The sequence below is a fragment of the Eretmochelys imbricata genome, chromosome 1 (assembly GCF_965152235.1).
Source record: "Eretmochelys imbricata isolate rEreImb1 chromosome 1, rEreImb1.hap1, whole genome shotgun sequence".
In the NCBI taxonomy this organism is placed as follows: Eukaryota; Metazoa; Chordata; order Testudines; family Cheloniidae; genus Eretmochelys; species Eretmochelys imbricata.
In genome coordinates, this window is record NC_135572.1 from 194,756,469 (window position 1) to 194,778,693 (window position 22,225).

Genomic DNA, 22,225 nt, shown 5'->3' on the forward strand with positions numbered 1-22,225 from the left:
GGTGACTTTTCCTCCAGCCATACATTCATAAAAGTCCATATTGTGAGAAAAAATTGCATTCACGGTACATCCAAAGGGCTCATTGCTGGATTTTCCTCCTTATAAATAATAATCTAGTGCCCTCAGACAACGCCACTAAGAGTGATTTTCGACTTCTGGATTCTTATTAATCAGGGCATCATTTAGGAGAAGGCTGACATAAAGGACAAGTTCTCCTGCTCACGTACATTGTTGTAGCTCCGCTGGCTATTTGGAGTCAGTGGAACTGCTCTGGTTTACACTAGTGAAGAATCTAGCCCAAACTGTTTCTAAATGTACCTTTCCTCTTGTATCAGTTTAGTGCTTATCTTCAGTACTTCAGTGGAGCCTGAGTAACAAGTGTTGACGAAGACTCTAAAACACAACCACTTTCTAAACGCATTAGAGCACCAATCCAAGCATCTCAACATAAGGCCTCAACATTCCTGCAAAGCAGGTATTTTTATACTCCAAGAACTCTGATGCCGTCAGTTAGGCTCTATACCAGCCTTGCAATGGCGGAAGGGGATGTACAGCTGCTTCAGTGGAGTGAGGTGCAGAATTTGAAGGGGGGTACAGATCCTATCCCCAAGCAACTCTCCACTCATTTTGGTCTTTCCATCTAACCCCACCACCGGAGCCATGAGAGTTACTTTACAGGACCCCCACCCCAAATCACTACCATAGAAGGAAGAGAGACCAAAAATATCCTACTGGGAGTCAATATCCTTGAGGAGGTTGCATCTATTCACAATCTCCTAATCACTCTGAATTATTATTCAATGGCCCTGAGCTGTCAGCTGTTGAGGCTGCAGGGCTCATAAACTATCTCCAGGGTTGTCAGCTATTTGTGGTAGAACCAGACTCCCTGCACTGAGTCACGGAGATGTTGCAAATGCTCACTGTTCTCCTCACCTTAGACTGGAAACAGGATAGAGAGTGATTGTGTAGAGACATAGATCTCTATGGAACCCACAGCTGAGCTGCACGGCTATGGCTTTCCAAGCAGTCACCAGATTGTATCCCTAAAAGTAGCTGCTTCAACCACTACTAGAGTTTACATGAACATATTTGGCTCACTTTTAAATATATTTTTGGCACTGTTTGCATAATACTGACAAAAATCAATCTAAAAGAACAGAGAGATGAAGTTGAGAGTTTGATTCTAATCCATACAAATAAAGAAGAGTGGGGGAAATGCAAGTATGGTCAAACCCGAACAACTTATTGGGCTCCGATGATGGGGTCCCAGAGTCCGGTGATGGGTCCCCAGAGCTCAGGGCTCACTCTGGGTGGGGAGTGGGGAAGCCTGCTCCTCTCCAGCACACAGCACATGATGTTTGGGTTACAATGGTGCGATGCAAATGCCTGCCAAATGAACTTGCAGTGATGGGGATCACTCCAGGGGTAGGAACACAACATGTTAGGGCAGCTTCAAATTAATGCCTGATCTGCCCACTCAGTGGTAATTAAAGAATTAAGAAATTCACAAGTTAAACAGAATCTCTCATATTTTATGCGTCCAACTGGGTTCAGGTGTCACAGAGAACACAAAACCAAAACCACACCAAAAAACCTGTGAGCTTTTCACAGGCTAGCTGATCCTTCAAGGGGACTTAGGCACGGCATCACCTGTGACAGACCAGTGACCCTCCCAGCTGATCAGCTAGGAATCAGATGGCCTTGTTTATCTGGTAGATTCAGAAGAAGGGAAGCTCCCAGGCAGATGGCCTGGAGGAGGACTGAGGAGGATTCCAGGAGGGAGTCTATCTGGCCTCTGTGACTGGCCCTGGAAGAAGGGAGATTCCCAGAGGGGAAAAGCCCAGACAGTCAGCTCTCTCTGTAGGAGAATGGGAAAGAACCGACCGTGGAGTCGGGAAGGGCAGAAGACTTTTTATGTTGCTCTTGGGATTATTTACTAAGTTTGCTACCAGCACCTCACAAGGTGGTGCGTGGGGGACGGGTCACTTGCAGGTTTACACTAGTGTAGATGGTGGATCCTCTGTAACTTTAAGTCTTTAAAACATGATTTGAGGACATCAGTAACTCAGCCAGAGGTTAGGGGTCTATTACAGGAGTGAGTGGGTGCGTGCGGTTCTGTGGCCTGCAGTGTGCAGGAGGTCAGACTAGAGGATCATGATGGTCCCTTCTGGGCTTAAAGTCTATGACAGTTTCCTCAGAAGGCTAGTAGAAAAACAGAGGCAAGGTGAATAGTGCCGTAGTGGGCACAAGCGCAGGCTATTCAGGCTGACCCAGCCAGAGCATCTTAAGAAGGATTTGTGCAGAATTTTTATAAATTTAAGTTGGAGTCTGTACCTTACCTTTAGTTTGTATATTAAATTAGGTTTGAATGGACCTACTTAAATAATCATCGAGAGAAAGCGCATGGATGTTTGTTTCAGATCCAAGTTTCTCGCTGCCAGACTCAGTCTCCTCTTCTGCTTCAATTGTGCTACAACTCTGCACTTCTGTGGGCAAGCATATGGACTTTCCTATGACTCCTAAGGATTTGTTTCTTAAGAGGTGCCAGACCTTCACCTAGTGGTGATATGCAAACATCAGGCCTGATTCAACAGTGTTACTCCAGTGCCATGCTGGTGTAACTCCAGTGAAATCAGGCTCACTATTATTAAAGGGGTACAACATTAAGATCACGTGCAGAATGCTGCCATTATAATAAGCAAAGGAAGGGGATAGTTCAACACATTTTCCCCACCCCCCACTGTTCCTCAGACGTTCTTGTCAACTGCTGGAAATGGCCCACCTTGATTATCACTACAAAAGGTTCCCCCCTCCCCCTCCACTCTCCTGCTGGTATTGGCTCATCTTAAGTGATCACCCTCCTTACAGTGTGTATGGTAACACCCATCGTTTCATGTTCTCTGTGTATATAAATCTCCTCACTGTATTTTCTACTGAATGCATCCGATGTAGTGAGCTGTAGCTCACGAAAGCTTATGCTCAGATAAATTTGTTAGTCTCTAAGGTGCCACTAGTACTCCTTTTCTTTTTGCGAATACAGACTAACACGGCTGCTACTCTGAAACCTGTCGCACTTCTAGTGTTCACAAGCTTTTTTGGCTTGTTTTCAGAGCTGCAAAGGTCACATCCCTCTACAGATCACTAGCTCCTGCTAACTGTGATCACCCTAGCATGCACTCTGCTGGAGCCTAGGGACTGCCTAAAGGGTAAGGCAAATCTCTTCTTTCCACTCATGCATATTTCTTTAAAATTTATCTTTTTAGTATCCTTATTTTCTAACCAAGAAGGAACAAAACATTACTGTTATGCAGTCAGGGGTAAAAAAACCCCACGATACGTGGGTCCAAATTCTAGAGTTTTTTCAATGGTTCTAGCTTCTAGATTTCTCTCCAGCAGAATGAGTGTTGGGATGCCACTGGATGGGAGTCAGCGAACCATTCTGGGCATTGAAATCTGCAAGCTGTGGTCTTGCATAGTAAACAAACAATATGCTGAAATGTTCCCTTTTCCTTATTTATCTGAGGGAACCCAGCACACATCCTTTAATTTGTAGATTCTTGACATATTAAAACAAAAATATCCAAGCCAAACTTCAAGGGGATGGGGTATGTTTTATCAACAACGAACAAACTGACATTTCAGATGCATCAAGGAGTTCCAGTAGCGTCTGGAATACCTAAATCTCAGCGAGTTTACTTATCATGGCCCAATACTCACATGATAATTTTAATCTTGGATACGGATTGCAGTCCCCACTCTTTATAAAAAGAGCCTCACATTCCTCAAAACCTGCTTCTTGCTTCCTAAATTGGGCCACAAATCAGGAAAGGATTCCCCATGCGTAAGTCCTATTAAAGTCACATACTGAAGTGTGACTATATACTTTTCTGAATCAGGACCTTGGTATCCGCAGTGACAAATCATCTACACCTTCTCTTGCCATACCTGTTGTGCTGAATTGTGTTTTTGTCAGAGCTGTACTGTGAGTTCTCCAGGGCAGGAATCTGATCCTGCTTTCTAAGGGACCATGTATATTTACAACATAAATGAATTAAAAAAATGTCAGCGGTAAGTATCCCCTATGACAGCATCTCAGGCTTCCTTTTTTTGTTTGCTAAAGCTGAGTTTGCTAAAGCTGAGTTTGGTGCTAGAGTTTGCTAAAGCTGAGTTTGGTGCTAGACTAACTTGTGAAGCCCAAGTGTTTTGGGGAAAATATGCACACATGTTCACATCATGATGGTAACAGGAACCTTACCTCTGCCAGCTGGAAGAGTGCGGACTTCCCACAGTGCTTAACAGGCTCAGGACTCCCCAGCTGTGAAGTATTTGATGAGATCTACATTTTGAACAAACAGAAGAGAGAACATTTCAGGGTCACTGGGGAAAGAGGGGGGGGGGAAAGGCTAACTGTCCCTCAACTTCTCTTGGGATATTGCAGACAGTCAGTATAAACACTGGGCCCCAAGTCAGGAAAGCATCCCTATTCAGGAAGCACTTACGCATGTGCTGAAGTTCCATGAAAGTCAACAGGACATAAGCGTGTGCCTAAGTTTTCTCCTGAATCTGGGCCTACGTGCGTAACCACATTTTTTATTGGATTTGTGACCTCCATAGATGACACATGCTAGCCATGCAGGTTTTTCTACATCACTTCAGTGACCACCTAAGGGACCACACAAAAAACAAACCCCATCTGCTACTTAGCAGAGGCGGGTCTTTTGCTAAAGTATAAAGTTATACTGGAAACTTTGGGGAATCTTTCTGTGTGGTTACTTAAAACAGAGTATTGTTTGTTTGAGATGGGTACAAATTTCAATGTATTCCTTTAAAGTTAAAGGAAAGCTTTCAGTAAGTAAAGTTTTCCAGATCAATAAGGTCTTATTTGCCCTTTAACATAGACACTGTTATTCCTGCCTTAGCAGCTGCCTAGTGGCCCACTTCACAGAACTGCCTTAGTCTGCCTGTTACAGGTGGCACAGCAAAGAGACCATTTTAACCTAATGGCAGTCACACTGCTCAGAGAGCATCAGTGTTCATTGTGCTGTCCCAACCTTGGCTTTGTAGAATTAAATGGTATTGTTTGGAATGAGAGACTCCATTCCTTAACACTGTTTTTTCAGGGCACAGGTGTTCCTGAGACAGTTTCTTCATAACACACACATTTATATTCACAGTCTTTTGGGATATACAAGGCCACTCTAATTTTTGGTTGCAAGCTTGTCCACTCCTGGGTCTCAATTTGTTTTTATACACATTTTTCCTTTGGAATAGATTACTTTACTTTGCAGTTTCAAGGGGATACACTGGAATTAAAAAACAAAACACCCATTTTACTGCCATTCATTCACCATATACCTATGTTTAAAATACACACAAACATTATTTTTGTTTAATGTTTATTAATAGTTATTACTTTTATTACAGTAGCTCCTGGTGGTCCAGTCAAAACTGGGTCTCTATTGTGCGAGGCACTGTATATCCATGGTCCCAGCCCCAAAGAGTTTCTAGTCTAAAACCCTGATCCTGCAATGAGCTCCATAGAGGCAGTCCCCTTAAGCACACAGAGCCCCATTATAGTCAACGAGTGAGCGTACTCAGTGATCCTCCTGCACAGATTGGCTTGCAGGATCCGGGCCTTCGTTTCTTTAATTTCTATTCTATAGTAACTTACATTATAAAAATATTAACCACAAGGCAGATCTCCTCAATTCAACCTCAAAGCTATTTAGGGGTCCGGAAAAGTAACTCCACGTTGCTTAAACAGAACATGAGCTCACACAGAGGCATGTTCTGATTTTTGACACCACATGTGCAAACCAAACAGAGTGGAAATACATCATTAATTGTGATGTGGACATTCACAACCAAATGATGGCAGAGCTGTTGTTACAGTTTTACAAGGTGGGAGGAGAAGTCAACATATTACCTTAGCATGAAATAGACTCAACAACTTGGAGAACAAACTCCAGGAAACACACCAAGTTTAGAATTTATCTCAGAGAAGATGTTTGCTGGGCTTGGGAGGTGATAGAAGGATCAATCAGCTCCCAATAATGATCTCAAATTTTACTCTCTTCTCGTTAAATGCAATCTTCTAGTTTTAACAGAATTATCAGTATCTACCACACCTTCCTAATTTCCATTCACCTCAAGCATGAATGGTTAGTTCTTATACACAGGGTTGGCTTCTGATCCCACAAAACCACTTATTTTTAGGATCATCTTACTATCTCAGAATCCTTTTACAATAATTGCCAATATTTTAGCTACTATTTCTGGCATGGGTGGTATGTTATGCCATAGTGTACGCTTTTTGTTGCCTATGGAGTACAGGGTAACTCAGACATTTAGTAAAATGTTAAGGCCTTAACTCACACTAATACTATAAGCGTATTTACTTATTTTATATAATGATGAATCTATATCGGAAGATTATGGCTTTTTCCTAAACTTGGAGTAGGGAGAGAGGGGGAATAGTGAATCAGCCATTGTGTACACAAATATTACGCTGCTAGGTCAACCTCCAATTCATAGGCATTTTGCCTCGAATTGCTAGATTTAAATATTTTGCACAAAACCCAAACAAAATGTAAAGAGTTGTCTCTATGTCGCTTGTACGTGGGTCAGTGAAGCTGCACTGGGGATGAATTCCGCCCCAAGCATTTGTGTGTCCTGACTGCAAGTAGAGGGAATAGAAAGGGAAATTATACATTGCTGCAACAAGGATGCTAGCCTGCACTTGTTTTGAAGTTAGTCTAGAGAAAAGCTTTAGTAGAGCAGCTAAAAGAAGAGTACTGATTTTGAGGTGATTAGCCTGGTGATTTTATTGCCATCATTCCTTGGAAACATTTTCGTTGTTTAATAAAAGATGAGAATTTAGTTAAGTAAACCCAAGGGGAGCTTGCGAGTCTTCACTGCACAGCGTTCATCACCATCTGTTCTCATTTGCCAAACAGAGATTCAATAGGCCTCGAGAGCAAGTGTTTCCATCTGCTCCATTTCCCTCACATGAAAAAAAGGAGAAGAGCAGCCAGCAGCACATGACCAGAGAGCTCTCCAACCACCACCAGCAAGTGCACCTCAAACCATTGTCTGCTGACCAACCTCGAGCCTAGATCACGACCTTCCGTGGAAAACCCCTTAATTCAGTGATATCATCAGAACCGTGGGACTTTCTTATGGATTTTTAAATATCTCTATAGCATCTGCACGTATATCCAGACATGCTGCACGACTCCTAGGGCTCTCATCCCCTGTTGTGGCCGGTCAAGAACAGGCAGGCCTGATTAGCCCTATCATCAGTTTTAACTGAAAAATATAGCACTTGGTGAAAACAAGAAGGTGAAAGGCATACTGGGATTCTCAGGAAGAAAGAATGCCATGGTGTATAATAAGCTGTCTATGAGTGACAGGGGAATTCTATTCCCGGGGCAAGGGATGGCCATTATAAGTGACCCATCTACTTGATGGGATCACTCTTTTCACAAAGAGTCAGCCTTATCCACTCCTACTGTGAAGGGAATAAAGAGAAAAGGAACATATGAAGAACACCCAGTCAGAACAAAATGCTGTCTGGGACGGCTGCCAAGAATCCCCAGGCATACTGGCTCACAATGCATTTCACATCATTTCACAGAACTATTCCACTACTGGTTAAATATCTACTTTCACTCCTTTTTTTAGTGGCACTGTACATTGCTCATTGCAGTATGCTGCAAACTGCTCACCATAACTCAGCTTACTAATGGCAGCAATGCACTAATAGACCGGCCACAGGAAAAAGTGGCAGAGCAAGGAATGGGACTTTTGTCAAATGTGACAAAGATTCCCTGTGTGAATGAAAGCCCTGTATTAGAAAAAAGCAGAAGCAGAGCCAACAGCAGAAAGAAGGGCTTAAAGAGATACTGCTGTGTGCTCCCCCCAGAACAACCTAGATGAAACCAGGCTGCATATGATCTCCCCAGTGTTGTGTAGCAAGATGTTAGTTACTGCAGTTAGCTTTGCAATGATGTTGGCATGACACAGGGGAGTATCTCTGGGTGAACAAAGGTTCTTGGTGCTAAAGTGTTTTTATGGCTCTGGCCCGATTTCTCTCTCTCAACTCTCTAATTTGAAGTAAATTATTGTCCTAAACTTCAGAGGCAAGGCCAGCCTGGAACAGACATTATTTTCTTCCAACATAAAATAAGTCCTAGCTACATGTAGCAGAGTAAGGGGAGGTTTTAACATTTCCAACAGAAAAAACAGATCCTACATTTAATAACTCCCTCTTTCAAATTAACCAGTAAAATGCACCTTCCAAGTTCCCCTGACTTCTACTGTTTCTCACAACATCTTCAGTATACTGAGTTAACTAGCTGTGCATAAGTAGGTGTGTCATTAAACGCACTTATGGTACCTTCCTACAGGAAAGCTAGGAAACATGAATACATATAAAGAAAAGGAGTACTTGTGGCACCTTAGAGACTAACCAATTTATTTGAGCATAAGCTTTCGTGAGCTACAGCTCACTTCATCAGATGCATACTGTGGAAACTGCAGAAGACATTATATACACAGAGACCATGAAACAATACCTCCTCCCACCCCACTCTCCTGCTGGTAATAGCTTATCTAAAGTGATCACTCTCCTTACAATGTGTATGATAATCAAGGTGGGCCATTTCCAGCACAAATCCAGGTTTTCTCACCCCCCACCCCCCCTTTTTCACAAAACCACACACACAAACTCACTCTCCTGCTGGTAATAGCTTATCCAAAGTGACCACTCTCCGTATGTGGTCACTTTGGATAAGCTATTACCAGCAGGAGAGTGAGTTTGTGTGTGTGGTTTTTGGAAAAAAGGGGGGGTGTGAGAAAACCTGGATTTGTGCTGGAAATGGCCCACCTTGATTATCATACACATTGTAAGGAGAGTGATCACTTTAGATAAGCTATTACCAGCAGGAGAGTGGGGTGGGAGGAGGTATTGTTTCATGGTCTCTGTGTATATAATGTCTTCTGCAGTTTCCACAGTATGCATCTGATGAAGTGAGCTGTAGCTCACGAAAGCTTATGCTCAAATAAATTGGTTAGTCTCTAAGGTGCCACAAGTACTCCTTTTCTTTTTGCGAATACAGACTAACATGGCTGTTACTCTGAAACCTGAATACATATAGAGGTTCTATGGAATCCTAAAATCAGAGATATAACCATCTATTAACTTCTTTAGGATGGTTTGATAATTCTGTAGGCAGGCGATCATATTCTGTTCAGTTCTACAGGTTGTTGTTAACAGAGTCATTTGGATAGCACACAAATGATGGTAGAGATTTTAATAGCTGACAAGGGGATTTAGCTACACAACTCAATTGTGGTATTCACATTTATAGGAGTTGTGTATCCAAATCCTGGTGCTAGCTTCAAAAGTCTCATCCTAGAGTTGCCCAATCTGATTTATAACCATTCAAGAAAAACACTTAGTACATCTGGAAAGTCCTTCACAGCTACTGTACATTCATGCTATTGTGTGTCCTACCAGGATACTGCTATTCAGACATTTTCTGGCCCCTTAATGGTTACCTGTAAACTACTGTTTTACACTTAGATCTCTTATCAGTAATGATGTGTCCTGAATGTCCATCATAGCCAGGCAATCCGTAATTATCTTAAAGCTTAACACAAAGGAAGACACAGGGCTGGAGGAGAAAGGGTGATGAGTAGGAAATACGGGGGTTCCTGGAGTCCATAATGAACCTGTGCAGGGCCATGTACAACGCCAGTTCTTATGCTCAATGAACAGAAACTACGAACACCTAGCTCCATAAGCAATACTAGACTCCCCAAAGTAGACTGGAAGGAGGTATTATTAAATACATTCAACATATTCCTACAGCTGAGGGAATTCTGTTACAATTATCCATAGGTCACCATAATGTACACATTCAAGTACAGGTGGCAGGAAAAAAAAAAAAAAAGAAAAGCTCTAGCCGCATGTTCAAGGTATTTTTGGATATGTCGTCTAACGTGCATTATTTACTGATCCACTGTGGCATTATGTGCCCTTGTAACTCTTGAGGTTTGCTTGCTCTGCTCTGCATCTCTCTATTTGTAAGGTGTATGCTTCCTGCCTGCAGAGGCGGATGTCATTCTGCAAGCTGCTGCAGCTCCTTACAAAGGGAGGCGCACACTGACACTTTGGATCATCCTCTGTTTGTTGATTCCCTTGATCTAAAATAAGAAGCCCTTTGGAATGAAAGTCTGTAGCTGTTCTTCGGTATGGAAAGACACATAATATTCCTGACTTCACGGCTTGTGTGTATGTGGGGTTCTGGTGTATTATGTACGGTGTGTTTGAATAGGAAACCTACCTCTCCCTGGATCACTGGTTACTACGCCAACATTCTTCCCCAGCAGAAGGCTCAAATCAATTCTGTTATGGTGCTGAGAACTTACGGCCTGTTCCTTTCACTGCTACTTATGTGACCACCTGGTGTAACCCACATGTTTTATACTGCAGCATTTGAACTTGTTTCTCTTGTGGAGCAGGAGACAGGCAGTGGGGGTGGACGAGACATGAATCTTATCCAGATACTCTGTCTCTCTGCACAGGTGCAGAGAGCAGGGCAGGCCAGGGTAACTCAGGAAGAAGAATCCAGGAACTTCCAGAAGGGGTGGAGGAGTTACGAGATATGCTCAGTAGCTATCCTGAGACTATAAGAAGTTTTTTCATTGTGATCACCGAACCTGACAGGTCACACCCTCTTCACGCTCTGAAAGCTGAGCCAATCAGAGTGGAAAGGGTGGGGGAAGATTACAGAGAGTTAAAAACAGCCCTGTGGACTCAGCAGCTGATGGATTCAGGACCAAAAGATGTGTCTGCTGTGAGGGCTGAGTCCCTTTCTCCTTGTGCCACTTTGGATACGGGTCAGGGCTATTCTAGCTTTATATACTGGGGAAGGATAATGTTTGGTCCACTGTGGTGTGTTTTGTGGGCCGAAACAGAGAGCTGGGAGGGAAGCATTTGTTACCCCTAGATGCTACAGAGCCTGTGGACCTCCATTTAGCTATTACCTAACTGCTCTAAACTGGGATTCTGTCTCAGTTAGAGAGAGAGAAAATGGAGCAACAAGCTTCAGCAAAGAGTTAAGCTGAGGTGCAGGAAGAAGGGGAGTGCATAGTTATACAGAATATTGCCTGTAACAGCTCCATCCCCCCCGCTACGCTTGCAAAGGCTGATCTGTCATAATTAACAATATCCTTTCCTCTCTCCCACTTTAAAAAAAATAGTTAAGTTGTTATACCTCCGCAAACTGAAACAGTGCCGACTCCTCAGTTTGTTTTGCAGCCGCTGGGGCATCAGGTTGTGATGGGCTCGAAGAGAGCTGGAGGGAAAAACGATTTTTTTTGTAGACAGTCATCTCTAGCTTCAACATTCTACACGTCTTATACCAAATGTACGAAGACTCCCTGTATCCAAGACCATGCAGATAACTGTACTGTAAAGAGTACTTGGCTTTCCTAAGGGGCTAGTAAAAGGTAATCTGTGAGGAGTACTTACATCAGTTTCACTATTAAAATCACCATGATTTTTAAAGAGCTTTTACTGCTTCACTGAATAGTCAAAATAGCAAAATAAAAAAGTAACACCACCTCATGTTTCAGAGTTCAGTGAAAGGGGTATTTCACTGCAGTATGCTGGCATTTACAAAGCACAATAAGCAACTTAGTTTGGAATGTGTATGAACGCAGACATGGTAACAGCTGCACAAAACCAAAGTGAGGCACTGGATAAACACCAGTAGCCATAAACGCTGTACTTTGTTAATCTGAAATTCCGATTACATTGGGTTTGTATAGCGATTTATTTTCTACCGCCACAGATGCCTGCAATGTAACCAGAAGCATGTTTTATTTCCAAGGAAATTAAAACATGCCAATAAATAGGCATCTGAGGTGAAGCATATATGAGTAGCTTCCAACTTGCTCACCTTACAAAAGATGGATGTGCAGATGTGGCTGTGGATTGGCCCCCTACCCTGCCACTGGGTGAGGAAAAGCCAATGGGATTTAGTGGGAGGTCACAGGGCCTCAGCATAACTGTAACTACAGCACCTAACAAAATCCTGCACAACATCCCTCCTGCCCACGGCATTGCAAAATGAATGTGCAGTCAGTAGGTGAGCTGTGATTTCCCCTATATTACCAGGACTTACCAGGAAACCCCAAGCAAAAGGCCATTAAAAAAAAAAGATGGAGTAGAGTGATTTTCGCTGTTTTGTAGGAATTGTGCAAATGCTACATTAGAAATATTGGATGATGAATATTTATTTATTATCCTCACCACCATGGACACTGGACTTTTAAGGTGGTGGTAAGTGATCTTATTACTGGCTGGAAAACTGAGTTTCCCCTCCCCTCAAGAGTGAAGCCATTAGCTTTTAAGAATTCAATATTATACATTTTATTCTGGCTGTTATCTTTCCTGATACATAAAGGATCTGTCTGTTCATGTATTTCAGGAGTTCTGAGATCTTAGCTTGAAACCTTGGGTTTTGTGGGTTGAAGTTAAGATATGAGCATTCATTTACTTTGGCGGTGAAGGAAGAGATGGTAACATTATTAGCACTATAAGACAGAAGGCTCAGATCCACAGCTGGTGTAAATTGGCAAAGCTTGATTATCTTCAGTAGAGCTAGAGTGATTTACACCAGCTAAGGATATGGCCCTAGCGCTTCTGCTTAAACTGAATATCTTTGCTTATGGGTTTAGATTAGCCCTTATGGTTTCCTCCCCCCCCACCCCCCAAGAGCTGTACAGAACTTAGTCACACAACGCCCCCTACAGTTCTCAAGATTTCCACAGCTCACATATTTACATTTGTGTGTGATTTCATTCTTTACAATCATTTTAACAAATCAGAAAAAAATGTATAAACTCAAATGAGCCACGGATGTTCAGTGAGGGCTGAGGTTCTTTGGGAACTGTGTACTATTCATAAAAGACATTTGCAGCACATAGCATCTACTGCAGATGTTCCAGTATATGCCGTGCATACCAAACAACAGCAGCTATAGAACTTTTGAACAGTTTGGTCCAACTGAATACTCAACCTAATAACCTTATATTGGTAGCTCACAAAAACAACAGATTAATCTCCAGGCATGCAAAAAGATACATTTTTAAAGTAGTGCTTACAGAATATCAAAACTTAAATGAGAAGAAAATTTCACCCTGCAACAAATCAATGAATGCACAGATACTTTGGTACTGGGCTACGATATATGCCAAGTTTAAGCCTATACGGGAACTTTGTTGCCAAACTACAATATCCTGAAAATTGGCATTTCTAACAAACTCCAGGTGATTATTAACCTGAGACCCTTCCTGGCTGTTAGCAACAGAGAGCCCACTTTATTGACAGACTCTCAAAGGACTTAGACATGTTCAAGAAGTCAAGTGAAGTCATCCTCTGGTGTCAAACTGACATATGTGAAGCCAAAAGGAAGCGCTACTGGTATGTAATGAAAGGAGGCAGGGAAAGGGATATATAGTACAAAGTCTGCCTTCTTGGACAGCTGAGAATTCAGGACCTAATCCACACAAGACTTACTCTGTCCTCATTGGGACTATTCACGAGTCTATAGTGACTGAAGCATATAAGACTTTGCAGGAATGGGCCCGGAGCGTTTTGTCAGCTCTGTGGCTGTAGAATAAAGGAAGACTGTGGAGCATCCTCAGGCTGTCAGAAGCAGTACAATCACTTTTGACTGAGTCAACTGCTAAAATGGTTACACTGGCTGATATATAATTTAACTATACAGAACTCTATCAAAACCTTGGCTTGTAAGTAAAGAGTTTTGTCAGCTTAGGGCATCCCTGCACTACATCTAACAGCACTGTGTTTAGGGTTTCTCTCATGTGCTATATACACTTTTCTGTAGCTCAAGTCTGGCTTCCCCAACTGGTAATGGACCATTACCCATAAATAACAGGAATGTGGGGAGGGAAGCATGTGGTTGAAAACATTTGAGTAAAGGCTTGTCTCCTTCAGCTAAAGTGTTTGGGATTTCTTTAAAAAAATTTTTTTGTTGAAAAAATCATCCTTTTACTTTTGGAAACTCACCTCTGCAAACTGGAACAATGGTGACTTCCGACACGCTTCAGTAGAATTAGATGCATCAGACTGGCAAGTACTCGAGGAAACCTGAAATAGTGATGACAGGGAATAAAACATCAATGACGTGCCTACAAAGACAGCAGCAATAATTCGTAACAAGAAACACTGTGCAGCAGCAACAACAGTATTCAGAAGCAGGGTTGAACAGAAGATGGACAGGCTGATGTTTCATAATCCTGGGTACACAGAAGTGAATGGAATTAAAGGTGAGGCCAGTACTATAGCATCCTTTTTAATACACTCACAATAGTTTAAACAGCAGTTAGGCCCAAAATACGACGTTTGGTTTTGATTTTAAACTTCACAAAAGGTTTTATGAAACCAAATATTAAAAGGACAGTCTCAAATTAAACATACATATGACTTTTGTTGGTCATGCTGTGGGTACTCCTACACCTCTTATTTGCAAATTCATTATGGAGAAAAAATTAGATTATTCCAAAAGCAAAAACACAACCCACACCATTTCAAAAACTGATTAAGTATGCTAAGTGACAAAAGTGTATTTACTTATAACATTAAAAAATGCAACTAAGTACTTAAAAGCAAGAAAATGAGTAGTTAAAAGCCACCATAAATCTTGAATAGCTCGCATATAAAAATTTCATACCATATTTTTGTTATGTGCTTAAGTGACTTAGGACCACTTAGAACTTCCACTGAAAGTCACCTAACACAAAACAAGGTAACAAAAATAGAACATTTGAAACACTATTCTGTGGGTCAGAATAAAGGCTATTGTGATTGAATATGCATTGCTCTGTACTTGATTTTAAAAAGCATATAAGTGACTTAGGAGAACAAGTCCCATTTAAAGGATATTAAATTTGAAATATATTTATGAAATGTCAATTTTTTCAGGGTAAAGAGTTATAGCTGCTGTCTCAGGAGACTTGTAGCTGCAGCTTAACAGAAGTGTGTAGCATTGCATGGTAAAATTATGTACATGGATCATTTGGAAGCTGATCAACAGCCAATCAAAATTGAGGAGGCTTTGTGGAACTGTGAGTATCGTGCGAGCACACACACACTCTCTCTCTCTCTCTCTAAATGATAGGATTTAGGGATCCTCCCCCATAGAATTTTTAAATGCCAGATGCAATTTCATCCATGAAGAAGATTTAAAGTATTTTAATGAAAGTATTTTATAAACAAACAAGACAATTTCCTGGGCATTTATCTTAAATTCTTCACCACAATAAAGTTGCCAATGCCAATCAGTAACAGATGCTGCACACCAAAACATGGAGGGCCCCAAATGCCCTTCTTGATTTTCCAGATACAAATATTCTCCACCCCCCCCTTTACTGGTTGGTAATTTTTGAATTGGAGGTGAGGGGAGACTGCTGGTTGTATTGTTCTATAATGGCATTTTAAATGTGTGAAAGGTGCTGAGACCCCTGAAGTGTGTTTTTTTGGGCTCATATTATGCATAAGCCGAAAAAATGACCCACCAGCAGCTTAAGTGGTGTGACTCTGGAGCTTTACGAGTGAAGGATGTACATTTGTGAGAACTCACGTGTCTGTCATGTATAAGCACGGGGATTCATTAAAACAAGCAGGACTAGAAAAGGCACCAGAACGTCTGGTTGTTCTTTTCGGAGATTGCTCCTGAAATCTACTCATTGCAGCCGAGGCACAGAGAGCAGTTATCGCCAAAGAATTTGTGACTTGGGATTCTGATATCACCCTGCTGCCGACGATCTCTCTCGGCTCATTTAGCCTCCTATGTTCACGTATGGACTCCTTTTTCCCCGCAAGATGATCAATGAAATTCATTTGCCACAAGTGAATGAGATTCTACACAAACTTTGATATCCTCCTGCCACCTCGCCTTCTCAAAAAAGTTATCGCCCCCTAAACAAAACACCATTCCTGAGTGTTATAATCTGTATTCCAACAGAATCTCACTAAATAGCAATTTTCTATTCTGCACAGGTTTCAGAGTAACAGCCGTGTTAGTCTGTATTCGCAAAAAGAAAAGGAGTACTTCTGGCACCTTAGAGACTAACCAATTTATTTGAGCATAAGCTTTCGTGAGCTACAGACCAGCCCTTGTACTGGACAGGCAACTTGGCTGTAGGCAAATCGAAAGAGTTGGACTTGAAGGGTTGAATCGTCACTTGGATCTCTGGGTTGATTAAACTGGGGTCCACTAAGGAAGCATGGATAGCTGACACTTGTGCTCTGGTGTCCCTCCACGCGGTGACCTTCTTCCCGCCCACACTCACAGTTTCCCTCCGCTCCAAGGGTATCTGGGAGGTATCTGGGCCTGCGGACCTCTGGTGTGATTCTGGTGCAATGAACTGTAATCTGTTGGTGTTCTTGGGGCAGTTGGCCTTTACATGCCCCAGCTCGTTACATTTAAAACATCGTCCAGCTGACGGGTCACTTGGGAGAGGTGGGTTGCTGGAGAACAGGGTGGTGGGACAGTAAGGGGTCTGGAGGGTTCTTTGGGAGGTAGGTGGGGCTTTGGGCGGCCCCCAGTAATAGGGTGTGGTCTGGGGTTGTCCCTTCTGGTCTCCGCTCCAACTGCGACCAGTTTTCTTCTTCTCTGCCACCTCCACCCATCTGGCTCCAATTTCTCCTGCCTCGATTACAGTTTTGGGCTTCCCATCTAGGATGTATCTTTCTATTTCCTCAGGAACACCCTCTAAGAATTGTTCCATTTGCATTATGAAGGGCAAATTTACTGGAGACTCACCACTTGCTCCTGATATCCAGGCATCCCAATGTTTCACAAGGTGGTAGGCATGTCGGGTAAATGACACGTCTGGTTTCCACCTTAGGGCTCTGAACCTCCGACGAGAATGCTCGGGTGTTATCCCCATTCTGACTCTCGCCTTGGATTTAAACAGTTCATACTTGTTCATGTGTTCTTTAGGCATTTCAGCTGCCACCTCAGCTAAGGGTCCACTGAGCTGTGGCCTCAGCTCTACCATGTATTGGTTGGTAGAGATGCTGTACCCAAGGCAGGCCCTTTCGAAGTTTTCTAAGAAGGCCTCAGTATCATCGCCTGCCTTGTAGGTGGGGAACTTTCTGGGATGGGAAGTGGTACTTGGAGAAGGATTGCTAGGGTTTGTTGGGATATTCCGCTGAGCCTTTATCTTCTCCATCTCCTCCACAAGCTTCCTCTCTTTTTCCTTCTCCTCCAGTTCTTCGGCCCTTGCCTCCATTTCTTTGTCCCTTGCTTCCATAGCTCTCCTGTGAGCAGCCGCTTGGTGGTGTTCTGCCTCTTTCGCTGCCTCCCTTTCTTTCTCCTTTGCCTCCCTTTCTCTCCTGTGAGCAGCTTCTAGAGCTTTTTCGGTTGCTTTCATTGTCTCCAGTTTGGCTAACTCCAATTTGTGTAGTGCCTTGGTGTCTGACATCTTTACCTCTCTGTTTTTAACTAACTTTACACCCGAGGTTTAGAAATAAACAAACAAAACTGGGCTGTAAAATTTTGCTGTGCTGGAATAGAATACCTATTCTCTGATAGTGATTGTCAGCCTACAGAAAAAGACAATTCCCTTGTCTCTGCTCTGGGCCCAAATCAAAGCAAAAAACCTCCAACTACTTGGAAACCTGCTTACCAGCAGCCTAAAGGAAAAAAAAAATCCTTTTCAAACCTGTGCTCCTTGTAAAACAAAAAAATTAAAATCCTAAAAAAAACCCCCTGCCACTTTTGTCTCCAGGCAAATGGGTAGAACACCCCTCCCCCGTTTACTTTTAGGGAAAGAAAAACTCTGGGTTGGAAGACTGTGAATTTCCCTGCAGGAGTTAAGTACCCTGCCTCCAGGCAAAGAAAACCTGCAATTCACAAAGATAATCCCCTTTTGTCTCAGCTCTGGCTCCAAAGCAGAGAGAAAACAAGCTGCTTTTCCAGCAGCTCCAAAGGAAAAAAAAAATTCCTTTTTAAAATCTGTATTTCTAGTTCAAAAAATCTCAAATTGATCTCAAAATGATTTCAGGTTAATCCCACCACGCTGTAGCTCACGAAAGCTTATGCTCAAATAAATTGGTTAGTCTCTAAGGTGCCACAAGTACTCCTTTTCTATTCTGCACAGTTACTTTTCACAGTTACTTCATAGTCTAGTATCAGTGGGTTCACAAAATACCTCATAGTACACTTGCTAGTATAAGACAGAGTATCATAAATAATTGGAACTCAATTATAATCATCACAGTGATTGAAAAAGGTACATTTGTGATGCACACGCCTTGGCGTTTCACTGAGTCAGTTAATTTCAGGCCATTGCATTGATGGGGAGTCTGCCAAGAGTAAAGGGTCCTCAGGATTTGTCCCTTACTTATTAAATTTATAAAATTCAGTCATCTGCCACGATGCCCCAGCCACTGGTGAAGTTTGGCTGTAATAAAGAACTGTGGAATATCAGTGTGAAAAAGTCTCCCAAGGGCTTAATTTTGCCTTTCAGGCAGAGCTCCACACGTAGGGCAGTGTGAAGCCCCCAGCAGAAGTTCCAGGAAGTCTTGTGCCTCAGAACTCTGCTGGCCAGTTTGCAAAGGGGGGAGGAGGGTCTGCTCCATACCTGCTTTCCCCAACCATGTGGGGGTGGTGAGCATGGCTAGCCCCTTGCAGGACAAGGGCTGCATAAGTGCTCTGTTCCTGGAAGGGCATGCAAGGGGAGAGAAATGAAGAGGTTCCTTGTCACCCCACACTTATGCACACAGTGGTGCAGGAGGCCAGGCAGAATCTCTGGCCTGACGCTGTTTGCGCTACTCTACAAAAACACAATAATTACTGAAAAGCAACTGTTGGAGGTTGTGGAATAACCGTGGTTGTAGACAATCACGCCCGAACTGATACTCGTCTTGCAGGGTTGATTTAGGCATAATTAAAATCAACTAAAGTGATCAAAAACCAAGTCTGATTTTTTTCCCCTTGAAGTCCCCTAAGTTAAGAATGCGGTTTTTACAAAATTCTGTTAAATATTTCCCACCCCCAAACTCATTTAGTCCCAAGCCAAGAACAGCTTTTCCAAGTTCAAGTTCAGCTGCACAGCTATGAATTTGGAATTGCAGCAATGAAAGTAAGACCATTGCAAAAACTTACACGTGAGTAGCCCTGCTGAGTTCAGTGCTGAAGTACTTACGTCTTTGGTCATGGCCTAGAATGGTCATAGTGATCACTAATGCCGCTATAAGTAGAAACCCTCTACTTTTGTTTGTTGCTTCTCTTTTGTCCACTCCAACTCGGTACCAGATTATCCTCAGCAACACACAACTGACACTGGACCAACACTCATGACTTAAACCCCAGGTAACATGGCCCTTAGTAGTTATCAATTGAGCCAAGAGCTCAACATCCAGCCCCTATACAGCACAGTGCAGCTCTTCTACCTGAAGCAAAAGAGAAGCATCCTTATCCTTTACGCATATTCTCCCTTCTCCCCACATCTTTCCTCTTCCTAAAGTAAGAGAGAGAATTCAAGAAATTGCAGTGATTGGCACCCTGTAAATAACTTAGACTGCTACAAGATTAGATTATGATAGGCTACATAGACTGAGGGCAGGGGGAATAATGAGAGAGCAAAATTGCAGCACTGCTGCTCAGAGGAACTTCTCTGAAATAACTCATTGACGCCACTAGGTGTTGCTATAAGTCTAACAAAAAATTCCACTAACAGGATATTATCTATGGGATGTCAGATTTGAAACAAGAGGTATTTCCCATGGAGACAAGCCAACATCTAAAATAGGAGCAGCCCAAGGTAATTTAGAAAAATGGTTACCTACCTTTTTGTAACTGTTGTTCTTCAAGATGTGTTGCTCATGTCCATTCCATTGTAGGTGTGTGCACGTCCATGTGCACAGTCGTCGGAGATTTTTGCATTAGTGGTATCCGTAGGGCCGGCTGTGGCGTCCCATTGAGTGGTATATTAGGTGCTGCCGGCCCTACACGCTCTCGGTTCCTTCTTGCCGGCATCTCTGACAGAGGGGTAGGAGGGCGGGTAATGGAACGTACATGAGCAACACATCTCGAAGAACAAGAGTTATGAAAAAGTAGGTAACCGTTTTTTTTCTTCAGGTGCTTGCTCATGTCGATTCCATTCTAGGTGACTCACAACCAGTATCCTCAGAGGTGGGATCAGAATTCACAATCTAGTGGCTTGCAGTACTGTTCTACCGAAGCCAGCATCGTCCCGGACCTACTGGGTAAGTGCATAATGGGACGTGAATGGGTGGACGGATGACCAGGTGGCCACCCTACAGATTTCCTTGATAGGCACTTAGGCCAGGAAAGCTGTCAAAGAGGCTTGCGCCCTAAGTGGGGGGTGACAATCGCCGGAGGTGGCACCTTCGCCTGATGATAGCAGCAGCAAATGCAGCAGTGATCCAAGAAGAAATTCTTTGAGCGGACACTGGATGAACCTTTCATCCTATCCGCCACTGTGACGAACAATTGCATCGACTTGCGAATGGCTTGGTCCCTTCAACATACAAGACTAGCGCCCTCCTGATGTCCAGGGAATGCAATCTAAGCTCCTCCTCCGACTTATGCAGCTTTGGAAAAAACACAGGCAAATAGATGTCCTGCCCCGTATGAAACTGCGAGTCCACCTTGGGCAGGAAAGCTGGGCAGATGACTCTACTAGGGGTCAGGACCCCCTGCTGCTCCCAGGAGTCGGAGGTGGGTCCCTGTTAGACTAGGGTGTCCGACTGCAGCGGTACCTCTGATCAGCTCCAGTGCAAGCACACGGCCTGACTCAGGTCCTTTGCCCAAAGCCCCTTTTTCTGTAGTGCTGGTGGCCCGTCAACTTTGACCACTTCTTAGGCATTCGAGAGGGGGAACGATGCCAGGTGGACTCTGGTGCCAGTGGTGCGTTGCGCGCCGATGCCGAGATGCCGGGTGTGGAGTCCGACCGAGAGGACTCGGAGGTAGGGTGAAGCGCAGCCTCTTGAGGAGGGTCCTCAAGCGGATATCCTGCTCCTTCTGAGTTTGAGGGCAAAAGGTTTTTTGCAGATCCTGCACTTATTCTTTCTGTGGGACTCCCCCAAACACTTTAAACAGCTCTCGTGGGGGTCACAAATGGGCATCGGCCAGCTGCAAGATGAACATGGCTTAAAGTCTGGGGAACGGGGCATGCCCCACTCTAAGGCCAAGTCCCAGCTGTGACTCTAAGTCCTCAACTACTACTCTAACACTTAATGGTCTAACTGAGTAGCTATCAACTAACAACAAAGGAGACAGAACGGCTATCGCTCTTGCGATGTACGACAAGGCACTCTCACCAACCGTCACGGGCAGTAAGAAGGAACTGAGAGGCTGTAGGGTTGGCAGCACTTAATATACCAACGCATGAGCTCGGCACTCACGGGGGGTGCCACAACCGATCCTCTGGATACCGTGAAGGCAAAAATCTCCAACGACTTTTCACACCTAGAATGGAACTGAAATGATCAAACACTTGAAGAACAAGTTCAATGGCTATTAGCCAGGATGAGTAGGGATGGTGTCCCTAGCCTCTGTTTGCCAGAAGCTGGGAATGGGCGACAGGGGATGGATCACTTGATGACTGCCTGTTCTGTTCATTCCCTCTGGGGCACCTGGCACAGGCCACTGTCAGAAGACATGATACTGGGCTAGATGGAGCTTTGATCTGACCCAGTATGGCCATTCTTATGTTATAACTTTTCCCCTTCGTTTTAAGAGATGACAGAGGAGAACTCTGCGTCAGCATTTAGCATAACTGATGCAATCTACCTGGGGGCCTACTGCAAGTTAATTAAACATCTTTTGTTGTGTCCACCTTTAAGTTCTCCTGCCCACCTGTCTAATAAGCTCAATGTTGTGTTTAGAAACTGTGTTGGTGAGCAAAATTGGATTTTCTTAACAGAGTGGAAAAGAGAGTGTAGTTGGTTGAACAATTACGAAAACAGGGATGTAGGTGGCAGTATGATTAACACAGGGATGGTGGCAGAAAATTACAGAGCTACTGTGCAAATGCCACTGTTGATTTCTCTTTTTCCCCTTCCTCTACTGATACATATACACGTTGTTCCCACCCATTCACAGCTTTTGCAACTATAAGTAACACTTGGTACCTCATTTAATGTAGATTTAAC

General features: G+C 43.3%; 1 protein-coding gene across 6 annotated transcripts in view; it reads right to left on the minus strand.

The window, feature by feature from the left end:
* The window catches only part of BBX (BBX high mobility group box domain containing), a 189,800-nt gene that overhangs the window by 43,777 nt on the left and 123,798 nt on the right, over positions 1-22,225 (minus strand). For all 6 annotated transcript variants that reach the window (XM_077821139.1, XM_077821157.1, XM_077821148.1 and 3 more), the window contains 3 exons: positions 14,105-14,185; positions 11,283-11,363; positions 4,256-4,336 (listed from right to left, as the gene is read on the minus strand). In XM_077821139.1, coding sequence (XP_077677265.1) covers positions 4,256-4,336; positions 11,283-11,363; positions 14,105-14,185 — 243 coding nt within the window. The remainder of the gene's footprint in view (positions 1-4,255; positions 4,337-11,282; positions 11,364-14,104; positions 14,186-22,225) is intronic.